The 18,080-nt window shown below is 36.2% G+C and overlaps 2 protein-coding genes across 3 annotated transcripts; both read right to left on the bottom strand.

The window, feature by feature from the left end:
• Positions 1 to 18: 18 nt before the first annotated feature.
• Positions 19 to 9,378, bottom strand: LOC129873102 (E3 ubiquitin-protein ligase JMJ24). 2 transcript variants are annotated; one of them, XM_055948108.1, is made up of 15 exons: positions 9,205 to 9,378; positions 6,570 to 7,165; positions 6,095 to 6,234; positions 5,919 to 6,018; positions 5,692 to 5,824; positions 5,537 to 5,591; positions 4,723 to 5,401; positions 4,204 to 4,533; positions 2,703 to 3,131; positions 2,540 to 2,612; positions 1,889 to 1,974; positions 1,135 to 1,254; positions 981 to 1,051; positions 423 to 536; positions 19 to 265 (listed from the first exon to the last, which is right to left on the bottom strand). In XM_055948108.1, exons 2-14 carry the CDS (start codon positions 7,101 to 7,103, stop codon positions 437 to 439), a joined length of 2,850 nt encoding a protein of 949 aa, XP_055804083.1. In that variant the 5' UTR covers positions 7,104 to 7,165; positions 9,205 to 9,378; the 3' UTR covers positions 19 to 265; positions 423 to 436. The 2 variants fall into 2 exon arrangements, with proteins under 2 accessions (XP_055804083.1, XP_055804082.1); XM_055948107.1 differs by having other exon boundaries at positions 19 to 536.
• A 1,058-nt stretch (positions 9,379 to 10,436) lies between these two features.
• On the bottom strand, positions 10,437 to 17,817 carry LOC129873103 (protein STRUBBELIG-RECEPTOR FAMILY 3-like). Its single transcript, XM_055948109.1, has 17 exons — positions 17,613 to 17,817; positions 17,066 to 17,251; positions 16,810 to 16,939; positions 16,661 to 16,732; positions 16,389 to 16,454; positions 16,210 to 16,281; positions 16,056 to 16,127; positions 15,882 to 15,953; positions 15,332 to 15,397; positions 15,163 to 15,228; positions 13,352 to 13,737; positions 12,805 to 13,247; positions 12,300 to 12,571; positions 11,925 to 12,063; positions 11,373 to 11,494; positions 11,109 to 11,265; positions 10,437 to 10,721 (listed from the first exon to the last, which is right to left on the bottom strand). Exons 2-17 carry the CDS (start codon positions 17,163 to 17,165, stop codon positions 10,659 to 10,661), a joined length of 2,298 nt encoding a protein of 765 aa, XP_055804084.1. The 5' UTR covers positions 17,166 to 17,251; positions 17,613 to 17,817; the 3' UTR covers positions 10,437 to 10,658.
• Between the last annotated feature and the right edge of the window lie 263 nt (positions 17,818 to 18,080).

Here is an 18,080-nt window from a genome sequence, read left to right as displayed (position 1 = left end):
ACTGACCCCAAAAGCATATAAACAACGAAAAGAAGCTTTATATAATCAATCATATGAAGGCTATATGGGATTGTTACCTTGATTAGCTATCAAAAAATAACATTTTGAATTGATGTTGCTGTAGACTATAAGCGTTCATTCCTCCTATGAAATTACAATTACAATAAGACCTATTGATATCTTTTACTACAAGACTATGGAAGTACACAGCTGTTGATTTCTTCATAAGACAAAAGATATGACAGGCTACACAACCACGTGCAACCTATGATATGGGAGAACAAAAGTGAGCAGTAACAATGCACATCCCCTGAGAGCATGCTAGCATTTAGCAGAACAAAACCAAGTACTCAAATGCAAATTCCCTAGGGGTTTTGCTGTTTCTTCTGTACATAAGAATTCAGAGATACTTAGATACAAACCTCAGTGAACTGGTTTATGTGCAAGGTACCTGACGTCTCTTCGTCATCTTCTCCAAATTCTCTGAAACCAATGCGGTCAAATTGGGATCCTCAAATCCAAGCTCGGGACCAACTCTGCACACACAATTACACAAGGAAACGCTATAGTAAATGAACTCATCAGAAAGAGAGTGAAACAACCCCCGTCTTTCCACCTTCAGATTAGGTTTTATAACTTTGTTGTTTCTAGAGAAATAGAAGCAGCAAAGCAAACAGATCCATCCCTATAACAATCGGAGAAACAACTCAGGAAAGGATTATAACGATTGGAATTTTTCTGTCCATTCCTGTTGAAATTAACCAAAAAGGCCTTTAGAAGCCTCTAAATGGTATAAGTAGTCGAGATCACCCCCAACTTTGACAGACACATAGCTCATCAGTAGGATTTATTAAATAAGGCAATATAATTTTTCTACCTCAACCTAGAACCTCTAGAAAAGAAACGTCATAGACATCCCTATCTTACAAGGAAGTAGAGAGAAAAGCCATAAAGAAAGAATAACGCGTAAAACAGCTTACTTAGGATCCAGAACCAACTTCTGAACTTCTTTGATGGCCGAGCTTGCTGCATAGAGTGATATCTTTCCCACCTGTATTAAATGATTGAATAAAGTGAAGAATGCCAATCCAACGAAGCTGAGGCAGGGCAAAGAATAAGAATCATTACACTGACCTCCAACATTTGTAGCTTCGCATCATGAGTATTAGGAAGGCCACGGATTTCTTCAGCCATTCTAACAGCCTCACATAAACTTTCTGGAGAAAGAAAATCAAGGCCCAATTGGACAGTGGACTGCAATAAAACAGAAAAAGCAATCAGACCCAATTTGATAGGGCAATCAGCAGAACTTTTCTAATTCGCACCTAACAAAGGTGGTTCTTTTTTACATTTTCTTCAATGGCTCTAGTAATGAGCGGTTTCAAAGAGGAACTTAACATATCTGTTATCTAAACAAAAGCTTCGACTGCAAATCGCTTGGAACTTTCCTTTACAAACACCTGGGCCACTTATAAACCTGACCATCACTTGGAGAAATGGTTCCGAAAGAGGGGAGCATTAGGGGATTTCTTCATAACATTTCAGATATCTAGTGAAAAAACACGAACATTTTGCAGCCCTCTAGTTATTAGAAGGAATACCAAATCTCTATTTGGGAGGACATATCCTCCATCTAGTGAAAAGGATAAAAAGAAAGGAAACCTTCCTTTCCAGCAGGTGAGCTAGGCACTTTAGTTTAAGGTTTTTAACCTGCAAGATTAGGTGGATGGTTTAGCAAAGCTTAATTTCTATCCTAAAGTTGACTGTTATGTGTCCAAAACACTTTTCAAGAGAAACAGTTGCATTGTCTTCCTTTTATGAGTACGCGAGGAGGATGAGAACCTATTTTGTATACAAGCCACTCATAAAATTCATCTTGTCTACTAACCTGAAGATTCCTCACTTGGAAAGGACACCCAGCAGGAATGAAAATCGCTTCGCCTAAATGCTGTTCAAACGACCAAGGCTCAATTCCTGTGAATTATTAGAATTTCAATCACAAGGAATAAATTTGTGACAATATAAATAGAAGAGAGCACCAAAAAAACAATAGAGGACTGATGGAGAAAAATGTTAGGGGTAGTGACAGACAGGCACTTAAATATTTCAAAGAACATTTGCATATCAGAGTCCAGTTTTAGGGCCTTATTTATTATCCTGAAGTTGAGAACTAAAAGCAGAAGAATCTGCTACGAAAAAAAAAGAACTCAAGGAAAGTTTCATTAAGATAGCCAGAATCAATTCTGAGGCAAGCATATGATGCAAATAGAAACAATGTCCATTTAGACCATTAATTTCCTTCTGTTTCTTTCCCGGACCAACTGAAAGAAATAGAAATGACAAGATATTTTAGTGGTGGTTAAGTATTTTATTTTGTTATTAGCATACAGTGGTTAAGAATTTAAAGTTAAATGGAAAGATACTGCAAGGCCAAAATGTCAGCACATGATGAAGGCACTTGAAAACATCACGAATTTGTATTACAGATCTTATCCTCACATTGTCAACTTTAGTAACAACAACAAACTATTAGTCTTACCAAATAACTCTTTCAACTTTCTCTTATGATGCTCATTCAGATATACTACTCCACCGTAGAGAGGACTGGGCACCTGAGACCAATAATGTCGAAAGCAAATATTATGACCTCAATATTTATAGAGAGAAATACTTAGACAGGTTATTGCATTTGGTAAACCTACAGAATCATCCGTTAGATGGTCCAAATCTCCATGTTTCTTCCAATGACATCTTAGATAGTCGATAAGCATCGGCACATCCTGCCTCCGAAAGACATCCCAAAGAGCTCCAGAGTGACTACTGTCGGAGCTGTTTAAACTGGAACCGTTCAGATCTTCATGACTAAAGTTATCTACACCAATCTGAGAAGTAACTCTGCTCTCTTGGTCAACCAACATTTCATTCGCATTTGAATTCGTATCGGCATACTGACCATCCCCTCTATCTCCAACAGGTGAGAATTTGGAGAAATTCTCTTCGCTTGAAACATTAAGTGCATCGCCAGGAAATCCTTTGTGATCAGATTCAGAAAAGATGTTCTGCATCTTTCCTATCTTCGTCTTCTGCCAACCTTTCGGTTTGACCTCACTGATATGAACCAAAAGGAATACCTAATTACAGAGAAGACACAGCAGCCCAAATTATTTGTCAGATGAAAGCAGGATTTGTACTGTAAGACCAAACAACAAACCCAGTGTAGTCCCATAAGGGGTCTTGGGAGGTTAGAGTGTACATAGAACTTACTCCTACCTCGTGGAGGTAGAAAGGTTGCTTCCGAAAGACCCTCGGCTCGAGTAAAGCACATCAAAGCAATTAAAAGAAAAATACAGAAGTACAGAGGACATAGCAAATAATAGGGAAAACATAACATAACTTTCAGAAAACAAGAGCTATAACAATGACCAAATAATGTGATAACCGAAGCACAATAAATAACGAGTAACAAAATCATAAGACAGGCAACTACGCAAAAAGTGCTACTACTACGGGTATGAACAGAGAAACAGGTACAGTGCACCAAACTATCACCAAGCCTATCCCGCCTGGAAACGAGAGACAATGCTCAACTACCTACTAACCTTCTACCCTAATATCGTCCTCCATAACCTCCTATCTAAGGTCATGTCCTCAGTAAGTTGAAGCTGCGTCATGTCTTGTCTAATCACCTCTCCCCAACACTTCTTCGGCCTACCTCTACCTCTCCTCAAACCCACCACAACCAACCTCTCACACCTCCTTACTGGAGCTTTTGCACACTTTCTCTTCACAAGCCCGAACCATGTAAAGGAAAATCGTAAACTAATATTTGTTCCTGATCACTTATACATTAAGGCCAGGATCAGGTATTTTTCCATTATAAAGTTAATGGTTTATCAATATCAAACTGAACAAACAATCAAATTGTTCGTGGATCAGTCAACTAGAAATCTTAGACTCCTCTTGACAGCTCAAGCTTCAAAATTTTTTTACTACAGAAGAAAAACAAATCATCTTGAAGGATTATATCTGCAGATATATTTCCAAGTAAAAATGCACGCCATCCTCATAATGGAATTCAAGTCATTTTGCATATCAACTGGCCTCGACTTCAGATAAACACAAGAAACACTCTAATTGAAGTATCAAATATATGAGGACAATAGGAAGAAACAGATGGCATGGGAAGGAAATTATGGCACTCACTAGGTCACGCATGTTGATATGCAGATTGTTTACTGATTCACCTCTACCAAGTTCTTCATACATCCCATAAGAAATAAAAATCTTAGGACCAACATCATTCTGCAGGGAATAATGAGGCAATTTTGCAGCTACATTTAGAAGACCCCACTTGGAGTGGATGAATTCAAGTAAAGGAAGTTTACTAATAAACTCAGGTCTCTGGTACAACAAGAACTCTTCTGAAGCACTAGGAGAAGGCCAATCTTTCAATTTGAGCATTTCTGGCCAACCATTCTCATGAATTCTTCCCTCTGAGTATCCTCTGATGAATTGACCAATCTGAATATCAATCTGCAAGACATTAAGTATAAGAGACAGTGGTATGATCAGCTGAAGATAAAAAGAAATCAACAGCCTACTTCTACAGAAAATGGACAGAGTAGTTACATACATATAATAGTGGCGATGAACCACATATGCCAATCTAAAGGAAGTTGAAATTAGATCTAGTAGTGCAAGCAAGAGACAATTGGTACCAACCTCACTCCAATCAAAACAATCAATGGCCTTCACAGTTCTGTTATCATCTTTTGTTTTCTCCTCTGTTGTCTCCCTTACCCCTCTCCATATCTCAATTGGATCCCAGTTTGACATCGATGATACATCATATATATCCTTGATGATAACAGGTTTACCTCTGCTCCATTGCTTTCTGAAGTCCTCAATCCCTTCACTTCTAATATCTTCAGAAGATGGATGGTACAAAAAGTTATCATCACCATTCTCTCTATGAGCAGCCTGGAACAACTTCCCTTCAGAGGTATTCTCTAGATCGCCAGAATCACCTACTTTACATCCACTAACCATTTCTTCGACATTTTTCACCAGTTTCGCTACCCAATTCATCTTGAAGATTCGTTTCAATGATAAGACTGAGGAACTGCAGCCCCCATATTGCTTTGGTGGACAGAGTATGGAGCCATTACTATCTGCTTTCCAATCAGAAAGCTTTCTGAGTATATTTAGATGAACGTTTGACAATTTCACTTCCTTTGACGTGGTTTCTCTGCAATCAGCTCTTCCCAGGAACTGCTTACCCCTGTCATCCTGAACAAGCTTGGTTGCATCTCTGAGATCTTTGCAGCAGCTAAGGCAGAGGTCATATGAGCAATTTGAGCAGTGTCTATGATAATCAACAATGGGTATCCTGCAGAAATTACTGCAAACAGAAACATCTCGATGATGTATATCTTATCACGCAGAGAAGTTGAGAGTGCATATTTCCTAATAGCAGGAATAGAAAGAAGATAAGAATTTTGGCAATAGTTCAGCATTTTTAAATTTGAAACATTACCAGCACATTTGCTCATCTGCGTTCAATTTAGTCCGGCCAAGATCCATTCCATTTCCTGGACAATATAAGGGATATTCAGTTCATCATAGTCCAACCAATATCAAAATTTGGACTCCCATATACGTTAATAAAGATGCAAAAGATCATACTTGTACCTCGAAGTTTTTTTTCTAGTTCCACCTCAAAGCACTGCTGATTATGAATGTGCTTAACAACTGGAAGAACTGCTGATAAAAGGGAATAGAGATACTGCAATTTGTTTTGTGCAGGTATCTCCCTTATTCTAACCTATGCTCATAGATAAGAAACGAATATTTTATACATGTTAAGCAAACCATGGAGTACATCACATAAAGCTCTTTTTAGCCATATAGATAAATACCTTTAACAAGTTGTCTCCCCGCATACACACTTTACAATTGCAACTACCACGACACGCAGGACAAATCCTCTGTATCTCTTCCACTGGCATGTTGGAGTACCTGAAATTAAACTCTGCAGTCATTGCATAGGAAATGCAGATATTAGAGACATGTTACTTTCATAATTGAGTCTCACCAAGTTGAAATGCAGCTTTCACAGTATCCCCTTCTATCACATCTAAGGCACCAAATTACTCGGTGATCATTCCGCTTACATTGATGACAAGGTTGCCCCCCTGTATTATCAGAAGAATTGGAGCTCCCTTCAGAAGTTTCCTAGGGAAAAATTCAAAGGAGCCCAGGTGAGAATATCAAACACAACCAGCAATAACAATGACGGACTGTTGACTTCTAATACTTGGAGAGAAAATGAAATTTCAGGTCTAAGAACTCTAATAGAATCTTAGACAGTATGTCTTCATCAAACTTAACGTGCAGATTACACTACGACCACCACAATTTCATTATCTTAATTAGAATTATTTCTTCACTAAATGAATATCCCTTGCATCACATTGTCCTAGAGTAATCTCATGTTTACCAAAATACAATATATCCACTTCCTAAAGTAACTCCATTCCCAATGGTACTCACTATGAGTGCAAACTCACCGCTGTGGGACTGGAATCAAACATCTTCTGCGATCTGCTTCTGGAAGATTCCATACCAGAAGGGGGTGGCGTCCGGTAACCTCTTCGGCTTTCATCATACTGTACATCTTCCATGTCTAGATCATCAGTAGACTTCATACCGCGAGCTAAAAACATCTTGCTTTGAGGTGTTTCAGAAAAATAATTCATCTGATTCTTTGGGCCTTTTTCTTTGTGCTTCTTCCCAGAGATTGAACCAGAATAATCCCCAAGTTTCTGGTTCTCAGCTGGTAAATCCATATCATCACTTTTACTCTCCGAATATACATCATTTTCATCCATTGATTTTCTCTTTCCCTTTTTCATGTTGGCTCTCATTGCAGAATTTGCAGCCCTCTTCTTCGCCTGTATGTAGTGCTTTTCACACACAGTCTTATCAGGCATAGACAATGCAGTGCATCTCCACTGTTTCCCATCGGACCTCTTACACCGCAAATCATCAGGGATCCCAATATTATCTTCACCAGGCCCAGAGGATGATCGTGGGTGATCCATCAAGATGTGCAATAAGAAAACTAAGAGCTAAATAATCATCCAAAACCATATGATGAAATAACCTGAACATTCACAGACAGGTAGCAAGGAAAATAGAAAGAGGAATAAATTGCATGATGAGTAAGATCTTGAAAACCACAAAAACTTTAAAAATACTAAAAGCTTATTGTAAATAAATCTACAGCAAGATTTACAAGAAAGCAGCCAGTGCTATATGGGTCCTTTCCTTCCATTGTGTTATGTCTTAGCAACATTCGTATGGAAACTTATTCAGTATTTTTCTAATCTTTTCTCATTCATGTGAGACAATTGAGAATGTTTTAGAATATTTAAGGGATAAGGCACAAGTACCACCCGGAACTATACCTAAAATAACAACACCACATCTAAACTTTACAGTGGTCCTACTACCCCCTAAACACATTTTTTATGTATTTTTTTGCTCCTTTTGTGCTGACATGTCACCATTGTACAGGTAAATGACGTGCGATGTATAACAAGCGCTTTTATAACACAAAAAGGGACCCACTCCATTAACTTTTACCACTTATATTTTCAACTTCTTTTTTTACACAAATAAGATTTAACTTTATTCCCAAAAACATTTAACTTTACCAATACGATTTAACTTTCCAGATCAAACCTCTCACCTAAATCATAGTTTTCGACTTTGTACTTTGTATGTAGGCTCAAATTTGGTACTTAGTTTTCGATTCCATCCAAGGAGTGTAGGAGTTTTTTGATCGGAATCATCCAAGGAGTCTACATTTATTTTGGTCGGAATTTGTGGTCAAGTTGGAAGGCTTTCTAAAATCAGAAATAAAAAATCGACATGAAAGGGTGCAAAGATGAAGAATTTACACAAAACTAAGATTACCTTTTTGAATCAAGAAGAAATTTCAAGAAGGCTATTGATTTGGAGCCACCATTAATGCAGAATGAAGAAAGAATTGAAGATGAAAAGAATCAGCTTTTGAAGTAAGGGTTTTCTTTTCCAACTTTGTCAATGACACGTGGCCAATTCCTATTGACTAGAGCTACTGCACTAATGTTCCCACGCGCCTCAGATCAGTGTATTCACGCATGGTGCCATGTCACCACAAAAGGAGCACAAAAATACATTAAAAAAATGAGTTTTGGGGGGGTAATATGAGCTCGTAAAGTTTAGGTGCGTCGCTGGAATTTCAAATATTAGTTCGGAATGGTACTTGTGCCTTATCCCAATAGTTAATAGTATTAATGAGGGATACATTAGTGTATCATCTAAGATGATATATTTTTGTCACATAGGAAGCTAATAAGAATGTAAACTAACCGCAGGACAATCACAAAGAACTACAATCAAAATTGTAAACTGGTCCACAATTTGTATTCTATTATTAAGAATAAAACTTAAGGGTTCAATTTCTCCTCGCCCTTTAATTCCTACCTAGCTTGATCTTCATGAGATTATATGGATGGAGGAGTGACTTCCCAGTAATTCATAAAACTGGTTCTCTTAACTCAGTCTATTCTTGGTAAAGATAATATATGGATTCTCTCCCTGTATCAAAACGGACATGAAATTTCATCAATAAGAAAGAGCTGGTCTTCATATTTTCCCCCTTTCCCCCATTATAGAGGAAAACTAATACAAAGTAGTGTCAATCAACTAACTATACCTAAATCCCAAACAAGTTGGTCACAGCTTTATGAATCCCTTTTAACGATTCCGCTCTATCCAGACTCATTTGAAATTAAAGAACAGAAAAAAACCATCTCACAGTAAAAGAAAACAAAACCCACCTCGTAAAAATTCAAATTCCTCGGGAGAGATTGTTCTAAATCCAAAAAAACATTGAAATTCGGGCAAAATTGTCAGGCGTAATAAAAAAAACTATGAGAAACAGAAACATAGATAAAAGCATAACAATAGTCTTACATTAGCAGCGAATTACGCAGGTTCAAGGTCCAACAATTCATCAAAAAAAATTAGGGTGAAAGAGGAAAAAAAACGATCTTTAACAGTATAAGGAAGACCAATTCAGTAAGTATCCCTTGTTATAGAGTATTTCTCTACGAAGTATGTGCGAAAGTAGAGAGAGAAAGTAGAGAGAGAAACCTGGGGAATTCGTGAAGCTGTAATTCGAAGGCCTGTAAGATGCAGAAGACGAGAAGGAGAAGGAGAAGAATAAAACGACGCCGTTCAAGTTCTGTAAGCAAGTCCTGCACTGCAGCTGACAATTCCATCTTCTCTCATTTTTTTCAGAAAAGAAAAAAAGTTACTCGTAAAAGGGAACAAATTCGTAGCTTCACTAAAATATTATTAAAATTACTTATATCTTTTCAAATATAATTTCAATTTTTCTATTTATGACTATCCTTATAGAAGAATGTATTTCAAATATATATATATATATATTGACCAATAAAAATTATGGTAGAATGATAAGTACTTATTTATAAGTTTAGAATTCGAGTTTTTTAAATATAAAGTCGCTTGATAAATTACAATGTTTCTCTTATGTTATGTTATGAAATAAAATAAAATAAAAAATATAAAAACAAAATTGAAATAATTGTCAATGCGTTAAATTTTATAAGTTAAAAAAAGAAAGAGAATATTTGTCACCATTTGAAAGAGTTTATTATTAAGAAGAATTGACGTTATACATCTAATTACTAGAAAATGAGAAAAGACTATCAAATCACTTGTTATAATTTGCACATGTATGCCATTTAAATTTATTTTTAAAAGATTGTACTAATATTCAATAAAAAAGGATCATCATTCTTTCTGTGAGTTTGCCTTCTTTTTATTTCTCCTTATTTCATACATTTACAGTTACATATACATTTCTAACATTTAAAAATCAAAAACTTAAACCCCATACTAACGGAAATTCCTACCCAACATAAGGGGTAACCACTCTTATTTGTGTAACATTTTTATCTTTTTATGTAGTTTAAGTAATTGATTTGAAATTATAAAAATACAAATTTATTGATTCACATCAGACATATCTACTAAGGAAGAAAAAACAATTTCTATTAGAACGTTGTCTACCCACAAAATTAGAATTTGACATTTCTATTCACGTATAAATAAGTCAAATGTTAAGTTGAGAAGATAAAATTCTATTCTTAGTCATGTGCTTACGAGCTAAATAAGTATTTCGAATAATAAAGTTAATGCATACAAGCAAGATAGAAGCCCTATGAAAAAGCAAAGATCAACACTTTCAGCAAAGAGAGCACAAACAACATTTAAATTATACAAAGTGCTTCGAATAATCACAAAATTTCCATAAAGAATTGGCAGGAAATATATTACATCTATGAAGTACAACAAAGAATGACAAGTCTTTTTCTTCTTTCTCATGGCTATGTCAAAAAGAATCACACATGGAAATGTTGCACAACATAATTAATAATGTTATATATACATTACATTACTCATGTTAGCGTACAAAATATGGACTTAATGAAAATGTTGTGTAAAAGAAAGATTTCTCCTTGGGAATTACTTGAATCCCTCCCCTTCTATGCTAAAAAGACACAGCCTTGATGATATCTTTAGATCATATGCAGGAGATTCTGCACGATTTCGGACATTGGTGGCCTGAATTCAGGTTCAGACTGCCCAACAAAAAAGTAACAGTACATGAGAAAATATGAAAGGTAACAGCTCCAAAAATTTCAGTCACAAACATTATATAGGGAGGGATTGAGTTGATTCTAAAATTTACTTGGCCTAAATAGCTCTAACGTAGAGTTTGTTTTCTTGTTGGACATAGTTATATGCAGTCTATGGTGAAGTAATTTTTATCCAAAACATAGTTAGTGATCTAATGCTACATTAGCCTCTCATTTATGAAAGCCCTGAAATTTAACTGGGTCACAGCATCTTGTTCATTTTATGAAGAATATACAGTAAAGTTTCTCACACCCAAAAACTCAAAACTCTAAGTGGGACATTACACTTCATTAAAGAGCTATGAGAAACCTGTAAAGGAAGAGACTAACCTGAATACACAAGGAAATTATGTCAGCAAACCGAGACAGAGACTTGGACGGATAAGAACCATTTAGGGATGGATCAACCATTCTTGATAATGCATCTATATCATGCAGCCGTGGAATAGCCCATCGAACCAGTAACTGTTCCCCTCTAGGTCGGGACCTGGGATACATATTTCAATGGGCTCAAAGTCAGTAGTTACAAACATATGTAGTTGCAACAATAACAACTAACAAGGTATTAAATTATATCTGCAGAATGAAATCAACCTGTCGTAAGACTGTCTTCCTGTGAGAAGTTCTAGCATGACAACTCCAAAGCTATAAACATCACTCTGACAAGTATAGCTTCCCAATTCAAGTTCAGGAGCACCATAGCCGGATCCTTGCAACTGAAAGTTATACTGAAGTTATCAACACTTTATTCATCCATAAATGCAATATGAGATGGGCAGCTTTTGTTGCAAACACAAATTAGCAGAAACACCAGCCCTTGTCCTTTCATATTTATCCCCTCAAAATAGCAACGAACAACCATTTCTTAACAGGTTGCACCAACTTTTAGCAGCCAATTCATGCTTTGGCACCAAGTTTTCATACTAATGAATAATGATGCAGTTTCTAATAGTTAAAAAGGAAGTGTTTACACGTTCAATGAAGATCACAGTCCAAAAGGATAAAATATCCCATTACGAATTCAGAATAAGTACAGTATGCAAGACAAATCTCCTGTTATTCTTGTTTGAGGGAAGAAGGGAAATTGGATTCCAGATTCTTTCTTCAAATTCAACTAACCATCAGAAATATTAGCTTAGGAATTACCTGTCTTATGGAATCAGATGACATCAGAGGTGCCAAACCACAATCTGACATATGCACAGCAAGCTCATCATCAAGGAGAACATTAGTGGACTTGAAGTTCAGGTGGACAATTGGTGGGTGACAAACTTCATGCAAGTACCTTTCAGTGAAACAGGAAGCAACTCAATCTCTAAATAGTTATTACAAGCTAAGGATTAAGCTACAGAGATAAATTGTGGTGCAGCAAACATTAAACCCTGGAAACAAGCAGAGCTGACTTAACAGCCATTTATAATTTATTTAACCATCACAATTGGGATTGACACATCATTAAAACAAGTTACAAGCACTTAAAAACTAATACGGAGTATCATTTAGCCTTTTTTTCATACTTACTCTAATGCTCTTGCCGCTTGAAGTGCAACGCGTACACGAGTACTCCATGAAAGTTTTCTGTGGATCTCATCATCTAAGTGCAATGCTTCGTGGAGAGTACCATTTCTACAATACTCATAGACAAGTAGCTGTTGTCCATGCTCTGAACAGTAACCCACAAGCTTGACAATGTTTTCATGCTGAAGTTTAGAGATATTGGAAACCATTTCAACAAATTCTTGTTCACTTTGACGCCTGGTCACGGAAGTGTCTAGTTTCTTGACGGCCAATAGCTAAAAAAAGCATCAAGAAATAGCCAAGTCAAGTTCTACCCTTGTAGAACACAAGTACAAGTAGTTAAATGGGAAAACAGGAAACTAATTCATTGAATTAGGAGGCATGCCAGTTTTATCTACAGTCTACAAATGGAAACTGTTGCTATTTACATGTGTTAGTGATGCAGTCACAACGCATGCAAGCACACAGTATCTACTGATTTGAAGCTGGTGAAAATAAAGATGCTTACTTTTTGGGGAGACTCAGCTCTGTAGACTGTTCCAAGCATGCCTCCTCCAATAAGATTATGTTGAGAAAAACTATTTGTATACTGCTGAAGAGATGCAATGGTGAAGAACTCTGCAGAGTTTACATTCTTCATAGCATGCTTGACTGACGTAATTGGGGGCAAAATTGGATTTACAACCATCCTCTCAGCAGAAAGAGCTTTAAGAAAAGGTGGTGGCGGTGGTGGAAGAACATCTGATATCATGGACTCCATCTCCGAATCCAGATCATCGTCTGTATATGATATAGTGCTCTTCAGGTCTTTCTGCTGCACTGCCTCTGAAGTATTCATTGAGATGTTCCTACCCTTAGCATTCCCATTTCCAGCCACTGCCTCTGAAGTATTCATTGAGATGTTCCTACCCCGAGCATTCCCATTTCCAGCCACTGGCCTCAAACCTGCTTCTTTTGGACATATCCATTTTGTCATCATAATGCCATTAAGAACAATAGGTAACTCATGGTAAACAGAAATCTATAAGAAGAAAGCATATATATGAACTATTTACCTTTTTCTGTATCATAATAAGGGTTTTGCGCAGATTGATCATGTTTAGGGTTACCCTTGGCCTTGGGCAAACTATAATCATATGTTTCATGTCTCTTGGCTTCTTTTTGGGCCTTTCTTCTTCTTTTGAAGAATCGTGACATCAAAAGGCAAACACCCAATCCAAGTATGACAAGGGATACTAATCCGGCTATAGCAATCAATTTGACATGTTTGGTTGAATTACTACTCTTTTGCCCTCCAGAGGGCTGTAATCCTTGTCCTGACGGTACAGTATATGGCAGTGAAGGGGCTAAATCTGGAGAAAGCACAGCAAATGGTGCTGGAGAAGGTGATATCATGGGTGGTGAAGGAATGATAGTAGTATTAAAAGGGTTCCCTGCACGTCTGATAAGAAATATAGATTTCACCATGTGAGGTAACAACATTTATAAGTATGCAAATGACCCTTCCATAAAGAATAAAAGGCTAACATAGTTGGCTTCTCCAAAGAGTATCAAATAAACAATTAAGGCCATGACTAAGGCTAGTCTATCACAAAATGCACCGTGTTGATTGGTTATCCATTGTAATTTCATTTAACCAATCAAATGGTTCAAGACTATCAAATGGTTCTGGAGAAAGCTTTTTGTAGATGTGCAAAATAAATGTGTTTACACAGTTCATGTTTTGAAGATTTCTGAGCATTTTTTTATGAGTGGAAGAAGAGTTGTTTTTAGTGAAAACCCCTCAAACCCCCTTCTTCATTGATGAAATGAAAAACTTCTTAAAAGAACTTAAGCAAGCATGGTTTCCAAAAGGCCTTTAATAAAACTCCAAAAGAGTTTTCACAACACCATCTAAATATCTATTATCATTCTTGCACAAAATAGAATTTAGCTAATGTTAAGAGTGACATATAGGATGATGCATAAAGTAGAATGAATAGAGGATTCATATAGCCATCCACAATTAATTTGGGATTGATGGTTGATTGATGGAGTAAAGAACTGATTCACAAGGTGGTGCCTATGCAGCCTTCATCAAAAAGACCATACTATTAGTAGTATAATTACATGCTATATCTTCAAGTTTGACACTTTACCTGTTTTTCAGCCAATGTACCAATTTATTTATCAGATCGATGCCTGACGAAGTAATAGAAACTAAAACTTCTAAAACAAACATTTCCATGGTCAGCTCATGGAATGGTGAAGATATTCTATGGAGACGAACTTTTTCACTTTATTTCAGAAATACGTGCAAGAATGATTGAATCTCACTCCTTTTATACAAATACAACAGATTGTATCAAAGGTACAAAGAGTTGCGGAAATACTTTGAAGGACATTTGCTCTTGGATATCTTAATCTACGCTTGGTCTAATTGTCAGTTTATGAGATACAATAGTTATACTGGCTTCCCATAAATATTCATTGCAAGCATAGCTGGCAATCAAATCCCCTCAGATATAAATAGCGCAATCTCAAGTCCAAGAGACTTCTGCCTTTTCTTATTTTTATTTTTTAAAATCACATCGTCCCATACCAGCCTCTCTATCTCCATGAGGTAGTGGTAAGGTCTGCGTACATCCTACCCTCCCAAGACCCCACTTGTGGGATTCCACTGGGTTGTTGTTGTTGTATCGTCCCATACCACAAGTGCTCAATGCTTATCCAATTTTAAAATGATGGGGACTTTAGAGTCACAGAGAGATGAAGCCAGATTAAAACAAAGAGAAATAAGATACTCCAGTTCACATTCAGAACTTGAAGACGGAATAAAATGGATTTCATCAGTTTTACAAAAGGGCCAAAAAAATTCAGGTTTTACCTGAAGGTGGGGATGCTCAACAATTTTGGTGGTATAGGCCCAGAGAACAAATTATTCTCTATGTTTCTGCAGAACAAGAAAGTGACCAAATTTAAGCACACATTGAGCAGACAATGACATAGTTATCATTATCTATAATGATGAAAAATTTGTTAGTCCAGAAGATTACAAATCCGTTAGAGCAAGATCTTGCAAAACGTCAAGGATCCCAGAAAGCTGATTGTTCTGCAAGTGTCTGCATATAGCCAAAAGTATATATTTAAAACTAGAGTATAACAATTCACCATAAATACTAGTATATTCACAAGTTCAGTTGAGGAATTATGTTAACATCCTGGTATACCATCCAAGTATATTATTTTTAAGAGTTGCAAATTGAGATACTAGACAAAATCAATCAGCTTTGTGAAGTTTATCTTAAATATCAATCTTCTAGCTTGTTCACAGGAAACACATCTTGACAAACCAACATTCAGCACGACCATACAATAGTTACATATGCAACAAGAAGTCAAAAACGATATTTACCTTTATAAAACTTATCATTTTAAATTATGCATGAGCAGAACTTATGTTAAACTTCTGAAGGAATTAAGGACTTATTTGAACCTCCATTCAGTGTCTCGAGAGAGGAAAACACTCATTCCTCATAGCCAGAAAAGAAAATTTCATCTCCTTATATTGCACTAATCATCATACCAACAAGGAGAAATACATACAAGGTAGTAAGTGACGACAAAGTCCCCATTGAAGAAGGCAGCTGACCACTTAAACTGTTCCCAGATAAGTCCCTGAAAAATAAGAACATGAAGGCATAGATAGATACAATCAACACCAAGAAAAGTAGTTTCATCATTGGCGAAAAGGTAAAGAGCTAAAAGAAGTATGAATACATATTAATCAAAGTCTTAAGCTGCAGAAAGGCATCTGGAATAACTCCATTAAGATGATTGTTGTTCAACAACCTACAAGGAAAGAATTAAATGTAATGAAAACAAAAGCATAGTCATAGCAAAAGAATGTCAAGTTAAGCCAACTATAACTTACAAGTCTGACAATTGCCCTAACGAGGATATGTTGTCTGGAATGCTCCCAGTAAGCTGGTTACCGGAGAGAGACCTGTGTATACACAAATACCATAGTAGGATAAAAATGTGGATCTAGGTGGTGCAAATAACCTATAAACTGGTGAAGAAGCTCAGTAAGGGCAAAGATTAATAACTTACAAGGTTTTGAGGGTAATGGGCAAATTGGATGGTATACTGCCTCCAATATGGTTGTTGCTGAGATCTCTGGTTTCATCATAACACAAAGTGTAGACATTTTATACATAGCAGTTAACTAAAGCCATAAAATTAAAAAATGTTATATTAGTGCCAAATGATGCAGGGAAGGACAAAGTGCATAGAACAACATGACAAGGCGAAATTCATGAAGTTCAATCAACAACAACAACATAAGTTTAATCAATGCATATAAAGATAAAGATGGCACCAACATTTGTATGATTGAAGCAAAGCTTCCGATGCCCTCACTTAATTCACCTCCCAAATTTGAATCATTTAGTACTCTGCCAAAAAAAAAAATCTATTATAAAGTCATATAACCATGTGAGAGACACAAGCAAAAAAAAAAATGAATTCTTACATTCCAGTTACATTGGCGTTGACACAAAGTACACCATGCCATTGATCACCACAAGGGTCTAATCCATATGGCACCCATCCAGGAAGCAAAGGGTAGCCCAGACTAGTATATAAACTATTTATGGCAAATACTGGAGAGCAAGAAAAGAAAACAAAGTCATGAACTTCACCTTTCTTTTACACAAAAAATTCTGTATGATACACAACACAGACATTGTGAATACACAAAATTTAAACCACTAAGAATTTATTAGTACCATCACGAGGATCAGTAAACCCCTGGCAATTTTGAACAGAAAAAATTGCAAATACAAACAAAATCTTCACATATAGTCCACACATCCTGTGACCAATCATCACAAACGGATACTCCAAGAACAAATTTTCTGCTTCCTCTTCTTCTTTCCTTTTTCCTTCAAATCTTTGCTTCACAGTTTCACCAACTGCAAAACACCACAAAGATCTTCACTTTAACATAAACAATAGACGAATCTCCAACACCCAAAAGAACCAAAACCCCAAAACTACACTTCCATGGATTTTCAAAAAAAGAAGCAGAAAACAAAAAACACACATATCAAACAAGAACCTACAGAAAGAGTACTCTCACAAAAGCAAGACAGTCAAATACTGAACACCCATCATAGAGAAGCTCAAAAGGCATAAAAAGAACACATCTATCAATGCACAAGGTACATAAAGATTCAAACTTTATGAATAAAAACCGCTATAGCAAAGTGAAAATTAGTAAAATGATAAGAAGTGAACCCCACATACAAGAAAGTTGGGATATGTGCTACTAACCTTTTCCTTTTGTGTTAAACAGGACAAAAACAAAAGATAAACACTTGCTTTATGGCTTAAGCATATCTACTTTCCTCTACCTTTTTCCAATTGATAAACAGTGATTTGGTACAGCAGTAGAGTACACTTGTTTTAATCCCTTTAATTTAGGGAACCAACATATAGTAACAAATTTTTCTAGGAGAACGTTAAAGTTGAAGAAGAATCTCCATAATTTGATTTGAATTTATACTGCAGAGTTTGTACCGTTGGTGCTGTGTATAAGACAGTACTGCTGGTGGGTGAGTTTTCAACAGATGGTCCACTAATTTGACTATTTATGCTTAATTGGAAACGAAATTTACAATAATATTTAGGGAGTAACAGTTGGTAAGCACAAAAAATATCTTTTTATTGTTACATTAACCCTTTTGTTTTAATTTAGTTATTCCGTTTCAGCATTAAAGTCTGATGAATTAAAATTCTTAC

The sequence above is a fragment of the Solanum dulcamara genome, chromosome 11 (genome assembly GCF_947179165.1).
Source record: "Solanum dulcamara chromosome 11, daSolDulc1.2, whole genome shotgun sequence".
Taxonomy (NCBI): Eukaryota; Viridiplantae; Streptophyta; class Magnoliopsida; order Solanales; family Solanaceae; genus Solanum; species Solanum dulcamara.
The sequence above is the reverse complement of the archived record's forward strand: the minus strand, read 5'-3'. Positions and strand labels throughout refer to the sequence as shown.